At 40.2% G+C, this 18,433-nt stretch overlaps 1 protein-coding gene across 1 annotated transcript; it reads right to left on the reverse strand.

Moving 5' to 3' along the window:
* Positions 1–297: 297 nt before the first annotated feature.
* Positions 298–10,087, reverse strand: shha (sonic hedgehog signaling molecule a). The gene is made up of 3 exons (XM_061239715.1): positions 9,460–10,087; positions 4,810–5,071; positions 298–1,987 (listed from the first exon to the last, which is right to left on the reverse strand). Exons 1-3 carry the CDS (start codon positions 9,766–9,768, stop codon positions 1,293–1,295), a joined length of 1,266 nt encoding a protein of 421 aa, XP_061095699.1. The 5' UTR covers positions 9,769–10,087; the 3' UTR covers positions 298–1,292.
* Between the last annotated feature and the right edge of the window lie 8,346 nt (positions 10,088–18,433).

Below are 18,433 nucleotides of genomic sequence, written 5' to 3' on the forward strand. Positions count from 1 at the left end.
ACTAGTATTCATGCATGACTCGAAACTATCCCAGCAGACCTTCTAAAGCATGTGTAGATCTGTATGCACCTTTCAAATGTCCATGGTACTGACATCAATGTAGTTCCAATAAATAAAAGAAAAACTTTTTATCAACTAATTAAAATACCATTGTTTTTTTGTTTACTTACAAATATGCAATTACGTTTGTTATTTTAAGGTGCATTACATACCATCTATTAACCCTAAATCTGCAGTATATAATACCATTAATTTTTATTCTTGTGTATTTTGGAAAGCAAAAACATGTAACAGATGAAAGTTTGAATATTTTCTTTATCTCATTTCGTAGTAAACATATAAATAATAAACTCTAAACATTTCTTTATGACATATCGCCCTGTTATGAAAGTTAACTGGTACGGTTACCTTATGTATCATATAGCTACTATCCAAACTGTGCATCTGCCGCATTTTATTTCTATAAAACTATTTTCCTATTACAAAATATGAAAAAAATACATTTTAGTAAATTTACAGCAGTTACTTATTAATTTATTAAAGAAACATCTTGTTCTGTACTACTATATCATATTACGAAACTGTCAGAATGTGCATTTAATTTTTTCAAATAAAATAGAAAACAAAAGCGGGAAAAAAAAGAAACACGAAGTAGTGTGGACACGAGGCAGAATATGAAATCTTCCCCGCTTCAACAACTTAGCCATAACCAAACAGTTCACAAAAGAATAAAAATCTTAACAAACACAAAACAATACAAGATTTCCAAGACTTTTTGCAACTATTTAAATTAAAATATATTCTCGTATCTTACACTATTTCAAATAACGAAATGTGATTCAGTAAGTAACGATCTGTCAAAATCTAATTTACAATTCTGTGTATAAAAATATAATTTATGGACCCCCAAGAAGTATGTTTATCCCCCAAAATATAACAGTCAGATGCACATATGCACAGAACATTACAAACTGTCAAGAGGTTTTCTCTTTTTACATTTCTCTTTTTTTCTTTGCGGTTTACTTGTGATATAATACAAAAATAGATTCTGCACAATTGACTGGTCACACAGTATTAGAATCCATTCGCGTGGTACCAGCGAGAGTTCACATGAGAATAAATTATTCAAAGAAAAGTTTTAAGGCTCTTGCAGGTCCATTTATTCTTTGAAAAGGACACATGTAAATGTCAATGAAATAAATATCCCATCTCCTCCGGGGCCTCTGTCTCTGTATCTCTACTTTCATTTATTATCCTACATTAGTCTTATTTCGCATTTGCTGTTAGACGTTTCAACTTGAGTTTATTGACATCCCCAGTGGATGAAGAGTGTGGTTGTCCAGAACCCATGTTCCTATTTGATATAAAATCTTGGAGTACCAATGGACACCGTTTTCCTGAAAGGTGCTGTTCGACATTGAATAGGCTTGCGGAAATAATAATGACGTCAGTCCGTAGCTTAGCCTGACAGGTGCGAAGGCCCAGTGCGCCAACTTGTGGTCTTCTATTACCGCGTAGCAGGATGCCAGTATCTGATCAACCACAATGGTTCCTTGAGCGGTGATTGGAGCAAATGAGCCGTACTGTTCTTCCATATAAATCCTTTCCACTGTGACGGGCGTCAGTTGGTTGTGTATACCATCAACTACGAATACATTCTGTCCAGGTTTGACGTTGCTGGCAAATATTGCGGTCATGGTGTCGAAGTTATCCGTTGCGTTGTTCTCAACAAAAAGAAGATGCGCAGCGGTGAGGGTGATCTTCTTGAGCGGATCTTTCGTCTCAATGACATAATACTCTCTTCGTGTTCCTACGTCTTGGTCCACGAACATAACGAAGTCACTATAAGTGAGCTTTCCTTCACTATCCGCGGCCAGCACCTTGTCGCCAACTCTAAGATCTTTCACCAGTTTCCTACGTCCATCTTTCAGCGCAACTGAAGCCGAGCCTGGGAAGCAGCCTCCAGATTTAGCAGCAACCGAGTTTTCTGTTAAAACAAAAAATAAATAAAAAGCGCATTATTTCAAAAAGTCAACTATTGTAAATATAGTCATTGAAAACCTTGCATGCTCTGTGTACAGTTTTGCTCATTAAATATTACCTAATGTTATAGAGGAACTAAACATCTCCCCTCTAGCCATGATAAACTCCGTAACCAAAAGTTCAAAGTCTCCTTTTCGACCACTTGTTCAAGTTTCTGAATGAAGCAATAGCCTTCAACATTATGAAAAGGCTGTTTTCTAATTATTAAATACGCTGTAGGCCTAATTATGCACGTGTCGGTCATACATAAACAGGCTATTTATTAATGTACAATAATTTAATCATTATCAGCGTAAAATTGTAGAAAGCATGAAAAAAAGCCATTCTCTCACAACAAAAATCAGGCTACTGAATAGCGTGAGATGTGAAAACCGCTGCTGGAAGGCCACAGCTCGGTCCCTCTAATTAAAAACCAATAAAGAGCAGACATTGTCATTCTAATTCAGCTTGTAGATGGCCATACTCCTGGAAAAGGACACTTACGCTTTTCCCAGCTTCTCGCCTATATTTGCTCAGGTGCAGAAACCCCTATGTGCCAATTCACACACATACTCTCCAAAACCAGGGCATTGCAAACACTATTTGCGCAGCGGAGCCACTTTTCCAAGGCACTCAAGATGTGTATTTGAATTTTAAATGAAGGCAGAGCTCTAAATGTTCGAAGTCGCCCTCTTTTTACCACCGCAGCCTTCTCTGTTGTCTATCCTGATGACAATAATTCAGGCCTTGGGAGAGGACTTCTTTGCATTCCAATCTCTAGGGTCACACTTTCAGCAAACAGAGATCGAGAGAATGGAATCTTCCTGCTTGGAATTTTAGCATTTAATCTTCTCATAAGATTCCACAGCATGAATTAAGGTTGTGACAATTGAAAACCAGCTTTAGCCGACCGAATCCAACATTGCGCTGTTCAAATCCATTTCGTACAGTCACACGACCCTGAACGACACAGACTAAATATGATCTCAAAAAGTGTGTTTTGAATATTAACTAGCAGATTTACCACTCTGAGCGTTTGAAGGATTATATTCAATTGGTGTGTTGAAAATGCAAACGGTTGGATAGGAGATAAATGATAAGAAAGGATGCAGGCAATATCGGAAATATGCAACCAATTTATTGTGTTTTTATTATTGAGCTGATGTTGTTTCTGGAACGCTCCAAACAATTTTATGTTCTTTGGTTGAGTAGCCTATAGCGTTAAATTAGATGACGGAATGTCTGCCTCAAGATAATCCTTGCAGTTTTATAGCTTTGTTCCAATGTTTTTGACGGCATAACTTGTAAATTTCTGTCTGTTCATACAATTCAGGGCGTTAAAACTGATATGAAGTCATACACCATCGGCATATGTCCAATAGATTCCATGTCTAGTAAACTGCATTTGATTTATCCGCATTTTTTAATTGACATGTATATTCAATTATGTGGTCCAATCTAGTTTTTCGTCAATTTGGCGTCGTTAATATTCTGAATAATAGCCCTTTCTGTAACATTTTGCCAGCATCCGTCCAAATGTATACTCTACTAGGCAATTATTTTTGAAAGCGCGTTCCCCTTTAAAAAGCTATTCCAGTGGTTCCGTTGCTGCGACAGTGTGGGGCGATATAAGATCGTGAAATATTCTGTGTATGGCAAACACCCGCAACAAACCAAGTTATAGGCTACAATTTATATGTGCGTCACCAATGCTTAGTACCGACTAGCCTATATAGTGAAAACCGGAAATAAATATCTAATTCTCGAACACATTAGCCTATCAAATTACCAATTATTTACTGAATAACAAAACTGCAATTTTACAGTTGTATTATGATATGTTTACGCGATGCTGGTCGGTGATATAATATGTAGGCCTAATTCATATCGTTGGCTATGTGGCCTGCATACGTGTAGCCTGGGGGCAGCCTATTAACTGAAATGTGAAAATATGTCACCCATTGCAAACCGAATCTCTTAAACCAGAGAGATTCGAGAAAAATAATTTATTTAAATGGTTTCAAACGCGAACAGAATTCAGTTAATACAAATATAGAACGTACATAATGTTTGGCGTCGAAATGTTTTTTGGAGCTATTAAAATGGGACTAACTTATAAGTTGAACGGGACCGTGAGCACAAAACTTGTTATAGGTTAGCTATATGGAGCATGCTTTGTTATATATATATCTATCTTTTTTTTTGTTTGTTTTTTTGCATGGCCTATCTCAACCGACATAGGAATATGACAGGGCTGTGTCTGACCCTTGTTAGTTCAGCATTGCGGAAAATGAAATATTCCCCGTCGATCATGATTGTCTCGTTTAAAGAAATCTCCTATTGAGGAAACACAGGTCTAATAGCATATTGAATTTATAATAAATTATTTCAATCAGGGAGTGTGTAACCTGAAGTTGCAAATATGGACGGTCCAAAATGTGCCTCTTAGTCTATTCAACCAAGACCACTTATCACCATTTTCTAAAATACATTATTCATAGCCTAATAGATATCAGAAAGAAATCACGAGATGCTGTAGGTTCAGCAATTATGGAAAGTGGGTTACCGCTCTGCATCTAACATTGTGTAGCCTATTACTGGTTGTGCAATGACCTTTGTGTACTTCCGTGGACTGATTGGTGATCAATTCACGTTTCTTTATGGGAAAAATGCATAAATGTAATGACAAAAAGTGTCACTGTTCCAAGTTTGAAACATTGGTGCATACATTTGATGATACAATAATGCATCGGTGGCAATTTCTGCGTTAAAACTGTTTAACCTCACCTGCTTTGACTGAACAATGAATATGAGCTTTAGACTCATAATAGACCCAATCGAATCCAGCCTCCACCGCAAGCCTGGACAGCGTGCCATATTTGCTTTTGTCTCTGTCAGAGGTAGTGATGTCCACGGCCCTTCCCTCGTAGTGTAAAGACTCTTCGAAATGGTGTCCATCCTCGTCCCAGCCTTCTGTCACCCGCAGTTTAACTCCTTGCCACTGGTTCATGACAGAAATTGCCAATGAATTCAGCTTGTCCTTACATCTCTGAAAAAAAGAGCATTTAATTAGGCCCATCCACGAGATTAATACTCGCATTTATACAATTTGCACTCATTCTTAATCTTAATCAAGTAACCAATGTTCTGGTGCAGCTGATATCGATAATTTTGCCTATTTCCTCAGATTGCGTTTTACGGCTGACTGGACAATCCGAAGGAACTGCAAACGCATTGCAAAAAGTAGCCGCGCAGTTTATTTTTAAATTACAGCATTTAATTTAAGATTCCGTTAAAGTTATTTTAATTAGCTACCAAGACGCAGTATATAGCCTATATATAAACCAGACATGTGCCCTGCATCATCAACAATCAGCATAATTTTATTTTAATTTAAAAGCAAAATAGTGGATAACATGCCCATTGGGTAAAAGTGTGTATTGTCTTGTCAAATCAAAGCTCTCAAGTGTAAGAGCAATCCGTCAATATATGACTAACCATATCTGTCAAGTTAGAAACCAACACTTTTAACCCAGGGGATTTAAGGAACGTCACGTGGCGGTGAGACGTTTTTTCCCAAATGGATTTCTTGGCCCTTAGAAGCTTTAGTTTTACAAATCACTCAGTAAAGTGCTTAACGTTTTAGATATTTGCAATGAACCCACTGGGGCCTCAAGATTCCGTTCGGAATTAGCAAAAAAAGGGCTGAAAATCGAATTCCATTTTAAGTTTGAATCTATTTTCCTTGTTTTTGATTACATCGCTATATGATATTTCTGTGCAATGGAGCATCTCTTGGCTTGGCATAACAATAAGTACAGTTTGCGTGAAGATGCTAAGACTGGTATTAAAACGAACAAACCGAAGAAAGAGAAGCCGGCAATGAAAAATTGATAAGCCATTCTCAGCTGCTTCACTGACCTAAAACGTATAGATCTGAGGCTTGGAAATGTGTGACCAGTTATCATTCGTTTATACTCACACACAAAAGGGAAACAACTGGAAACCGATTTAAAGCGTCGCAAAATGTGTGCTTCAATAAATATAACTTTGAAACACACGGGCTACACAATTGAAATCAAAGACATGCTACGTTAATGTCATTGGGATTTATCGGGTTTATGTTCTGGTGAGATAATTTATTGAGGTTTGAATCTAAGGAAACCAGGTTTAACAACTACCAACTATAAAATCTGCGGGCAATAATTAGGGTATTGCAGTGTCTAACCTTTCCCGAGACCCTTAGCCGAGATGCTTGGCCTTCTCCAAGACAACTCTGCCTAACACTTTACCGATATGTCAAATAGAACATCACAAAGACCCTTTTCACTGCTCCCAGAAGGGGAAAGAAACTTTCTTTATCCCTGCAGTACAAGTTTGAGGGACGTGACGGGATTGCTTAACGCGACTCGTTTCACTGGCACCTCCAAACCATTAAATAATTATTCCCATGGGCTCAGCAACTGAACAAAATAGATAAACGCCTATTTTCTTTCATTTGAATTTGTCTTCCTGTGTTCTCCAATATATGCTTTCATTTAAAGACTACATACATAATTTAAATGTTGTGTTTGTCTCGGAACCCATGACATGTGTATCTAAACTATACCTGCTAAGACAGTATGAAACATTAAGATCAAACGTATACACCGATTATACTAAGCACTTGTAGCACGCGGAAGGGAAAGGGGCCATGCCAAAACTTCTTCCCCCACATTCTGAGTGGGATTGCCAGAGTCAAAAGCCGTGAAGCCCAAACTATTTATTAATTCATTGGGTCGTGTGCCGCAAATCAAGCCAAATTCTGTTCAGTCACCGTGAAGCCCAGCAGGATTCCCTCCGCTAGCGCTTTGTGTTCAGACAAAGTTGTTCAACAAGCCCTTGCTGCCAGCTCTTAATCTCTTCACAAATGAATTGGTTAGAGGAAACACTTATCAGGTACCTGTCAGTGTAAACAACCCGCTGGCCCTTCTAAAATCCGCATCATTTGCCATATTTTCAGTAATTCATTTCGTGTTTTTATTTTTTTATTTTATTTTTTTACTTCGGTATTTTTGTTTGCGGTGATCCCTACACCTGGAGTTTCGCACACAAACGTGTATTTAATGCGATCCCGCAAGTTTCACCGTATATAAGGTGTCTTTGTAGTTGAAAGGTTGCCTAGTTAACGCTACCATCCGATTCCACAGTGCTCCACCCTTGGGGTGTTTCGTTTTTATAGCCATAATCACTTTAGCTGGTATATGATTTACATTAGTGGAAACCACACCAAATCTAGGCTTCATCGTTTTTAAAAGGTCCCGCAGGGTACCAGATAATATCAAACGATAGGCTAGCTTTCTATTTCGCAAAACATCTTTTTGATCGGCTAACTTTTTGAATGCACCTGCATGCACTCAGAACCTGCAGCAGCACTGATTTGACGACTGAATATCCTACGCGAATCGAGTGATAAAATCGTGCCATGTGCCTTTGTAGCCAACCACAGGTTTTCGAAATGGTGACTTTTATGCATCACCTTTCTGTTCGGACATCTTCATCAATCAGTGTGCTGTCAATAGCTTTTGGTACCAAGTAGCATAGCTTAAAATAAATATGCCAGCAAAGATGCTAATTGACCAATGCACAAACCTTGAAGTATCTGAATTTCCTGTGTTTCTTATATTCCAGAGAAATTGACAGAGGGTCATAAGTTCAAATGCTCCCAGCTAATGCTGCTGAGTGGCAAGCCGAGCAGAGGCAGCATATTCCCAGGGAAGTGCTTGTCTTGTACTATAGCCTTTCTTAAAAGCAATGCAAGGGAAATGTGTCTTCGGATGAAAATAAATGTAATGCCGCTAAGCTTTCTACAACAGTGAACATTTTTAACGTGGGATTTGTCTGTTCCCATTTTACGAGCGAGTTTAAAGGTTATAATAATGCCTATAAAAAGAAGCGTTCTGGAGCCGGCGCTTTCGGTTTGCCATTGGTTATATAAAATACAAACTGAAATCCTAGCCGTTCCGATCGATAAAAGAGGAGTAAGTGGAGCTGAAAATGCAAGATGTGTCTGACTTGGTACAGATCACTGTCCTGCGGCTTTCAGCTGCAACGACCGAGGGCTAAATGACTTAGCTGACTTTTTCAATGATGGAATAGAGGACAGTCACTCCTGCTTTAGCTTGTACGTTAGCCTAAATGGAATATTATGAAGGCATTGGTGACGAGCCGTTACAGAATCGTATCTAGACTGTACGCACTCGAACAGGCTGAATATTTAATTGGAGCTCTAGCCTCTGCTTTTGGTTCGGGGAAGTCGGCGCACGACTCATCACTCTATTCAGGACCTGTGATTTTAAGGTTGCTATATTCAAATAAATTCCTAAAAAACATTCATTAAAACAACAATAATAAAATAATAATAATAATAACCCGACGAACCAAGACGTCTGCACTGATTGTCTCTGGGTAAAATACAGAACCTACATCGATAGTCGTTCAAAATCAGTAAAGATGCGAAACCTTAACTGGAGTTATCATTTCTGACCCATATTAAATATGAAATCAGCAATGCAAGCGGGTCATGCAGATGAAGTCTCTTCCAACACATATATCACAGAATTGTTTCCAAAGGAGTAAACCAAATTCACCGCATGTGATGTAGTCTAGGATGCTTATTATGCAACTCCCCTAATCGTCTTGCAAAAGCAGAGCACCGAAAGAAAAAGTTCCCGTTTAATATGGCAGTAATTGCCAGTTCAACCCCGATATTAAGTAACAATACTGTACAGAAGAGCCTTAAAGAAATGTCAATATTTTCATGCACCGGTGAACACACTAAGAAACGAATGCATTATTTGCGCACAATGCCTAACCAAAGCCAAAGACGCATGCACGAGACTGGTATTTAATTCCGGTCTATATTTAGCTGCCATATGATTGACATATATTTTGATTGAAGCATAAGTGTCTTCTAAATTTAGATTACGTCTCTTAAATATATATGACAGGAGTAGGCCCATGTATAATTGATCGTACACATACATACAAACGCATGTGATGGCCGTGTAACATAACCTAACAGAGATACATACAGACATGAAGATAAATATGGAATGCAGCCTATAGAACACTAAGATTTCAGGTCACCTGCCATTATAATAATAAATGCGTCCCGCCTTCCTGAATTTTCTTGGGGGCATTTATTCCCCGTACAGTTTGATAAGTGTTGCCTTGGGGACTTAAACCTAATACACACACACCACGAAGGAATTAAACGACACCCCAGGCATATTGAAGTTTGAAAAGCTAATACTTTTTAAATACTTTAAAAAAAAAACTCAGCTGTTAAGCTGAATGATATTGCCCAAAATGTTGATGCACAATTCGTTTCCGAAACGGCAGATTGCATTTGTAGCCTATTTACAGTGCCGGTGACTAAAGGGGTTTGCACTCTACCTGTGTCATAAGCCTGTCAGCGCCAGTGTTTTCTTCATCCTTAAAGATAATGTCAGGATTGTAATTAGGAGTCAGTTCCTTAAATCTCTCAGAGTTCCTAGTGATCTTGCCTTCATATCTGCCACTGGCCCCAAGGGTCTTCTCGGCAACGTTGGGAATGAACTGCTTGTAAGCTAAAGGTGTCAGTTTCTTCGGGTGTCTTCTCCTTCCGTAGCCTCTGCCTGGTCCACAAGCCAACCCAGAGGACACGAAGGACAAGCAGACGAAGCCTACCAGCACGAGTCGTGTTAGCAGCAGCATTTCGTCCATCGAATCTAATTACTTGAAAGCTTTATATATCTATCGCTGGTAGTCTCTGGATCTCGCTCGTCTCTCTCGTTCGCTAGCTCTCGTTTCCCCGCTTCCAATGCCCTTGCCTCTCTTCTCGTTCTTTTGCTATCCACCGATCCCTACCGTGGCAGGTGCGGAAATGACAGCTTCTGGTCGTTGATAACGGAACACATCGGAGTCTGGTCGTTGCAGCGTGAAAAAAAAGACAAAAAAGGTTCTGAATCAAATGCTAGGCAGGCTACAGCCGCTTGTGCGAAGAGTCTGCCTTTACTGCTATGTATTATAGCAGCGATCTATGGCAGGGGAGGGACCTGATTGGCTCGACTAGACAAACCCTTCTGATGTTATCCCACAAAAGACAAAAAATCTTTTAAAGATTTTTTTCCACCTGAAGGGTGGGTTTGAGGGGAGGGGTGGCCTCTATGGGAAAACATCAATTACAAGTTTTTTTTCTTCTTAAAGGTTTCCTTAGCGTACATTTGTTAGTCCGGAAATAAGTGTATCTGTACTGGTGTGAAACGGATAATATCGCACAGCTTTTTCTGACCTTAATGTCTATATAATGAAGTAAAAAGGAAAATACGCCACGAAAATGGTGTAAAAGTAACGGTAAGGACTCACACGCTGATATTCTTCACAAGATAAACTATATACCTATAACTGTGCAATGTATGACTGTGCGTCCTCACAAACGAGATTGTTCTGCTGCTTTAGCGTGCGTGGGGATATTACATGAATTTAATTTCATATTCTGATAAAATGCTATTGAATAAACTGTTCTTTCAGGTACTTTTTTGACATCTTTTAAACTAAACATGTATCTCTTTGCATGGTCAGTTTATAGCAGGGTGAAATATAACAAAAAAAAATCACGACACAACACTGTCTTTATATTCATTAATGATCTTCAAGCAATAATTGCCTTCGCAGTTCAATTAGAAGAGACAGAGAAAATAAGCTTGCATTTTAAGACTTGATACATGACAAAACGCAAGACAGCCATAAAAAAAACTCTAACAAAATAGCATGTCTACTGGACAGGATGCAACAGCTGCTGACTAATGAGCGGTAGTGCTTTTCATTTCTCTTCCGTCTCCAGAAAAGTTGCTGGTAATAATAAAAACGGTATCTCGGTTAATTGCTAATCAGACAGTTTTAATATTTTCATATATTGAACGACTGATAAACATTATTAAATGTATAGCAAGCCTTTTTTTAAAGTTGTCCTCTCGTAATATTTAAGTGTAATTTCACAACCTATGGGACCCATATGTCATCACAAAGGGCTGCAGATTTGCGCACCGTCTTCACAAACATAGCTAATTTAAAAGGTGAAAAGGTAACTTATTTATACGGTTAAGCTCAAGAATATTCGTACTAAATATAACAATGTAGCACTGGATGATATCTAAACTACTTTCATACAATGCTATTCAGAACTTGTCTACCCATTTTCAAAAAGGACCGCTTATGAGTTGCCATGGAGCTACGAAGAAATGTTAACGAATGCGTTAATTTGCTTAGAATTATCCACTATTTCAGCATCCAATGGGAGCCGTGCAGAGGTGTGATCGTGTGAAATTTGATATATTAGGGGATTTGCAGCTTTACCTATACTCTACACTGCAAAATGACATTGAATGCGTCATGCATTGTGGTGGGCTTGTCCAATAAAATAGAATGCATAATATACCCCGCGTGGCGATTTTGTAGCAACAATGAATAGAGGGTAACACGTAAAACATGGATGAGGAGTTGATGAGAAGGTTATGCTGATATTCACCATTTGCTGTTAAAACTGAGAGCAGTCCACACTTATCCATGGACAGAACTGCTTTGCAACTTTAACCAGTTTGGGATTACAGGACTGGAAATGTCCCAAATAATCTTGATTACTGACCATCTAATAAATATCCACATGCCTTATTTATATATTAAATAATACATGCATTGGATTCCTATTTCAGATGTTCCTTGTTCATCTACATTTTAAACCCCAAAGAATAACATTTACTTTGTATGAGCTCCATTTGAATACATCCAGTCACGCCACCATATTATTATTATCCCCAGTATTAGGCTTCCCAAAGTGCATGCTGAGGCTAATTCTTGGGCATGAATTCAAATGTAATAAAAAATAATAGTAATAAAAGTATTTTTTATATATAAAATACATATATATATATATATATATATATATATATATATATATATATATATATGTTTTAATTCTATATTTTTTCTATATATATGTTGTTTGCATGCATTTAAGTGACATATACATTAATTGTTCAATGCAGAGAAGACCTTCCATACAATAGGTGCCCTGATGGCGAGTTGAGGGATGAGCATGTCTAAAACAGTGCTTATCCAGGCCTCTGCTCCTGAAATTGGAATGGGCTTGCCCAGTGTACACAAGACTACTGCCTGGATCACAGCTTTCTGTTTGGGGGAAAGATCAGACACTAAGCTTGGCCTCCAAAGTCCACTTCATCCTGAGATTTAGCCATGGTAACCACTGTATTCCCTACCCCATAGCAGCAGGCATGGTATGTCTACAGTTGTCTTTGCAGACTATTTTCAAACATGGTAGCTGTTTTTCTTCTGAGGCATACTGACACTCAAGTTCTGTCTGGTCAACGTTCTTCACCAACACCAACAGGTATGTGTGGCCTACAGGCCATAAACATTTTTTACTCTAAAGTGATACATTTGTTTGGCTATATTTTTTAAATGCATTCTTGCAAACCTGTTTTGTGACAGTGAAAATTACCACTAATAATAATACCTAGCGCAATGGGTACCACCCACCTGGGTGATGCATGGCAGCCATTTTGTACAAGAACACTTGCAGGTTGAAAGAACCAGGTTGTGAATTTTCCCAGAAAACTCTGAACTCTCTGTTCTTTGTGATGACATGGAGTCTTTAATGACCACAGTGAGTCAAGACAAGTTTAATGTCTTATCCAAAAGACAGCATCTCCTATAGTACAGTGTCCCCATCGTTGCACTGGGCCTTGAAGGTTTATTTGAGCAGGAAGGAAGATCACCCCCTATAGGCCCACCAACACCACTTCCAAAAGCAATGTAGTCTTCCCTGGAGGTCTCCCAAGTATTAGCCAAGCTCACAACTGCTTAGCTTCAGCCATTCAGCAGGAGCAGGGTATACGGTGTGCGGCTACCGACACTCTGGAAAGTTCCATAAAGAATACCATGCTGAAGCCGGTAAATGGTCGACTGACTGTCTTGTATTGCCGCTACAAACTGGTAATTTCTCAAACTGGCAATCACTGTAAATGACTAATGACTAAAGCACTGTAAATCACTGCTCAGAAATGCATCTTCACAGGACACTTAATGGGGATAATATATCTCTCCGCTTCCCACTGCAAGCTGAACCAAAATAAAATGGGCAATGAAACATTTATTTTGTCAGAGAACCTTGGCGGGAAATCCTTTATCTTTTACTGAACGCTTGGCTGCTGCTAAATGATTTGCAAGTGATAAAAATGTGTTTGACCACATACTATAATCTGAAAGGTAAGAAGGTGTTTCCTTTGGCTGCTGTTCTCATCCTGTTTGAGGATAACTCTCAAAGCCAGTCTACTCAGGGCTGAATGTACCATGAATCACTGTGAGCACAACGTGTTTCTGAAATACTGACAATCATATAGTCATATTAACACATGCTGCTGAACCTGTGTGCATGTCCAGCTCACAACAGAGTGGGTTTCACATTTGACAGCAGGCATCCTGGCCAAAAGCCAAGTAACAGGTGCCTGTCCTGAAATGGAAATGCAGGTTAGTTTAAATAAAGGATATCTGTGATTAAAAAAGTTTAAAAAAGAAATAATTGGGTCCTTTTTCTCTCTGCAGTGTATAAATTCTGAATCAACATCCCTTTTCTGTCACTTGCTGCGTCTGTGGTGCAGTCTTTCAAATCAGGGAAACAGTCCAGTCATCTATTCCAACAGTGAGGACACACAACGATGACATCACAGGGCAAATCGCCAGCCAATCGATCCCTGAAGACAATCCAGGAGATCTGAACCAATTAATTTCCTGAGTCTGCCAACAAAAACGTAATGCGAGAAAATACAGATTTCTTAAAGGGACAGTGTATGCCTAATCATGAACATGAGGGGTAAGAGGGTTATAAGACACTGATTATGCTACACTAATATGCTAGCACAGTTCCAATTGACTTGATCGCTTATTTTATTGTGGTTTCAGAATCCACATACTACTGCCCAATAGCGACTCCGCTGGCCAAAAAAAACTAAGCCTTGGCTGGCTGAATTCATTGAGTTGGACCCATTGACTAATGTGATATACAATGCCCCACTGATAGGACAGGTGTACAGCGAGAACTGTGTATTCCAAAAATATGGAACAAAATGCAAGGCATTTTCAATGTCCCCATGGCCAATATGGGAACCAATTGTAACACACTGTATGATGAGTCTCAACCTATAACCCACACTAGATTTGGTCAGTAACACTAGATATCAACCTATAACCACAATATAATTTGGAATAACCAATTGAAACTTCTGGCCCAAGGGCAATGCTAGCAAACACAGCCTTTGGTGCTGAAACATCTAGCCTTTCACTCCTTTTCCAGTCATTTGCTATAGCTGTGCTGCTGCAGGCAATGAAGCCAGAGCTACCCTACTGAGTGGAAACCCTCCCTGGGTGAAACTACGCCCAGATTGTCTCATGGGACACCCAGCTACAGTTACAGGTAGTGTTTGCATGATCCAGGTTTAGTCTGGGCTTATGGATAGCTGATTGCACCCAACTCTAGCATCTCATCCGGATGTGTCGCTTGGGAACCAGACTGTACGTTCTATAACATATATACAATATGTACTGTATGTTCTATAACGTGTAAAACACACACACAGAGTCTGCTGTGGCCAGTAAGGGCAGCGTGCTTGTTCTTCATTCTCCATTCTGATACGTACATGAATCAGCTGGAGTAAATGTGCTCACACGGCTTGGCCAGGGCTGGCAATGCTTAGGAGGCTGAACTAAGCCAGCCAGACTGGTTCCGGCTCTGCAGTGGAAAAGGGTTATTAACAGACTTATCAGCGGTGCTTCCTCAGAAGGTTTGCAAACTCCCAGCCCAGCTATTCATACATCCACTTCTTTGTGTTAAACAGTCTGGCCGTTTTCAATGCTTTCAGCAAACTATGTAGGGATGTCGACTGTACCTGCAGGTTTGCCAGATGCCTGGGCAGGGGAGCGTGGGTTAACCTCCTTCACGCTCACCCAAAAAGCAGTGTTTTGGAATTAACCTTTATATAGTACCTAGTGTATAGCGTTTCGTATTCTGCGCAATAATCAACTTCAATTCAGCCCCTTATCACGGGCACCAACCTTGATAACGTGCTGAATAGCTCCAAGGAGCTAAGAGAAAACAAAACAAAAATACTGCCATGAACTGCAAAAGCCATTCATGAAACTGCAGTCACTATCACATGCACATACCGTGGCTTAGTTGACAGGGAGGGTCGTTGATAATTCAAACGTGATACATGGCACTGATGGTCTAATTGAAGGGAACTGGATGCATTCTAGCTGTGTACAGAAAGCAAAGTTCAATGTGTAATGCAATTAACTGCAGCAGTGGGGATCTTTGTTGGTTCTGGGAAGACAGCTTTGTTTATTGTCTTAATGGCATTGGCAGGCTAAATGGCTACCAGAATTCAGTGAAATTGAGTGGCTCATTTCAGAAACTAAAGCCATGCTTGCTGCTTAAATAAAACTACGATCAGAGCACATGCCCAGAACCAAAAAGCACATGCAAAAACCACATGCTCTATACCAAATCTACTGTAAATGCCATTATGATTGGTTTTATCAGCCATAAATGAACAAACAAAATCAGAACAACCTTTTTTACAGTTTAAAGCCAAGTTAATTTGATGGTTGTGCTGAAAACCTGATTGGACAGTTAATTATAATGTGGCTGAAAGCCTTAATTTGATGGCTGCAGCGCTCCCTCAATCGAGGAAATGAACTGGGCAGAGAAATGAGCACTGCATATAGTATAGGAAAGACCATGAAACAGTCAGTGTGATGCACACATCACATCACATTGGTTGGCTATTTCAGTTCCTGTTTGCTGTGTGATTCACATCTCTACCAATGTTCATTTATGACCAATTCCTCTGCTATCCTCACTGACCATGATGTTATTACTGCTCCAGTTCTTTTAAAAGCAACAAACATTTGGAGTACTAATATCATACAGAAAAGTAATTAGGTGCAGTTTATTGATTTAGTCTAAACTGGCTTTCCGAAATGCGTTTGGTAAGACTCTTAAAGTCTCACAATATGCCATGAGATGTACACAACAAAAACATGCTTTCTGAAAGATATCCCCAGTCACTCAATGCAATTAATGCACTGAATTTATTACAAAGTTCTGTATATCCAAAAAGACCCCCCTCCCCTCCCCAACAATGCCTATGGCTGGTGATAGGAAAGCGAGTGAGCAGCCGCGGACACTCAGCATGGACACTACGCAGCACAACACCGCGTTCGATATGAAGCAGAGCGGCCGTGTTGTTTTATCCGGAGGAGCGGCAGTCAGGCGTAATTTGTAGCCGGGTACCCGTCCCGGGAGGCTGGCGGTCACAGAGGGCAGAATGCAGACCGCCGTGATTCAGCACTGCTCAGCCCGTTCCTGCGCGGGACTGAGTATCGCCTTCACCCTCCCCTCAACCCCTGGCCCCTCCACCGTGTGTCATCTGCGGACCCCTGGCCCCTCTACCGTGTGTCATCTGCAGACCCCTGTGGCGCTGCTGTTTGTGGCTGAGTCAGTGATATTAACCCGGGACCCGGTGGGACCGCGTCTGTGCTCATCCTCACACGGACTCAGAGCTTAAGAGCCTCCCGCAGCCAGCAGCCCCTGGACTCCTAAGCATTTCACTGCACATTGTACCTGTATATTGTGTATGTGACAAATAAAATTTGAATTTGGAATTTGACTCCACAGAAAAGCAGAGATATGTGCTACTGAAGTGCATTATGGTAAATATCTGGATTTATATAGTGCCTTTATCCAAAGCGCTGTGCAATTGAGGCTTCTCATTCACCCATTCACACACAGCAATGGCAATTAGCTGCCATGCACCAACCAGTTCGTCAGGAGGGGTTAGGCGTCTTGCTCAGAGACACTTCATTACACCCAGGGCGGGATCGAACCGGCAACCATCCGACTGCTCTTACCTCTTGAGCTAATGTCGGCCCCAATTATCTTCTGTGATCACTTGGCAGAGTATGTAAGGAATTTAAGCAGAGGTACCCATGGGTTGTGAGAGATGATTCTTTGAGAGAATGATGAGATTTGCTAATGACAAATATCGATCGAGTGAATAAAATGTTGGATTCAACAAACTTCCGTCACTGTCCTCCATAGCTCCACAGCTATACTTCATAATGTGCTGGAGAAGCAGAACATTTTGAAATGTACTGTATTACAAATACATAAATTGCATTCATCCAGAATCTACTCAATAGGTTTGAACACTATCCCCACTGCAAAGGTTATGCTTCCTGATATGGATTTGTTTTTGTGCAGCATTGAAACCTGGCCATTTCTCTGCCAGCTACAGCTGTTACACCTGGACGATGGCACATCATTGGCCATACCATTGGCAGGGCCACAGCAATGAATTCTCAGGCCTAGGACAAAATCTATTGGGGGAGGGGGGGGGTTAAAATAAAAACCTGGGACCCCTTGGGCCTGCTTCTGCAGCCCTGCACACAGGCCTGGAATGGAGGGTTGATTATTTTTTTCTTCTCCATCTTACCGAACGACCGTGACTCTACTCAATCAGGCTCCTACAGTCTGCCAGCGCTAACTGCCGATAAGGTGTATTCTGCTGGAGTACTGGGGTGGACTGAAGCAATGACTTTGGTAAACACACAAGCCTGACTACACCCTCCCGCACTGACCTGACATAGGGCCTGGAAAGATGGCTGCTGTGTATCACCCAGGTGCTCCCAATTGATGGTGCTTTAGGCAAGTTTCCCCTTTGTAAAGCAGTTTGAGTTCAAGAAAAGTACCATATGATTGCAAACTATTATTTTTTATTTTTAAAAACTGCAAAAAAAATAAAAAGAGGAATGAGAAATGGTGAAAACATTATTCCCTCACCACACAGAAGTCAGAAAAGTGCAGAGTGTGAGAGAACAGTTCCTGCTAGGGTTCGGCTGTCTTTTGACGGATTAAGACCTGGATTAATCGCAGGCACGCACCTAGTGCCGATTCTGTGTTTTTGTTTGGGAGCGAGGACTCCTTTCTTCTGCCTGATGGAAAAGGATCACTGAGGACATAGCAGGTGGGTGTACGCTCTGCGTCTAATCCAGGCCTGCAGAGAGGATATCTGTGTTTATTAAGGCCAGCGTATAATGGTGGCGAGCTGAATATTGAGACTGTACCTAAGGTAAAGAAGGGCATGTGTGTTTACCCAAGATTGTCGGTGAGCCAATTTTTTTTTTATCCTTTGGAATACTGCGCACGATACCAGAGCATTTCTGTTACTAAATTATGTCCAATTGCACAACTTTCCTTTGTTTTGCCCTGGGATCTCAGATAGAATTGGAATTTCACAATACAGTACTTTAGGTT

Source organism: Conger conger, chromosome 4 (assembly GCF_963514075.1).
Source record: "Conger conger chromosome 4, fConCon1.1, whole genome shotgun sequence".
In the NCBI taxonomy this organism is placed as follows: domain Eukaryota; kingdom Metazoa; phylum Chordata; class Actinopteri; order Anguilliformes; family Congridae; genus Conger; species Conger conger.

Bases quoted from the DNA above. Each gene is read 5' to 3' on its own strand.
- shha (XM_061239715.1), bottom strand. From the start codon at position 9,768: ATGGACGAAATGCTGCTGCTAACACGACTCGTGCTGGTAGGCTTCGTC. The intron at 5,072-9,459 runs GTAGAGTGCAAA...TCTTTTTTTCAG, and splicing joins CTGACAGGCTTATGACACAG to AGATGTAAGGACAAGCTGAA. The intron at 1,988-4,809 runs GTGAGGTTAAAC...TTGTTTTAACAG, and splicing joins TCATTGTTCAGTCAAAGCAG to AAAACTCGGTTGCTGCTAAA.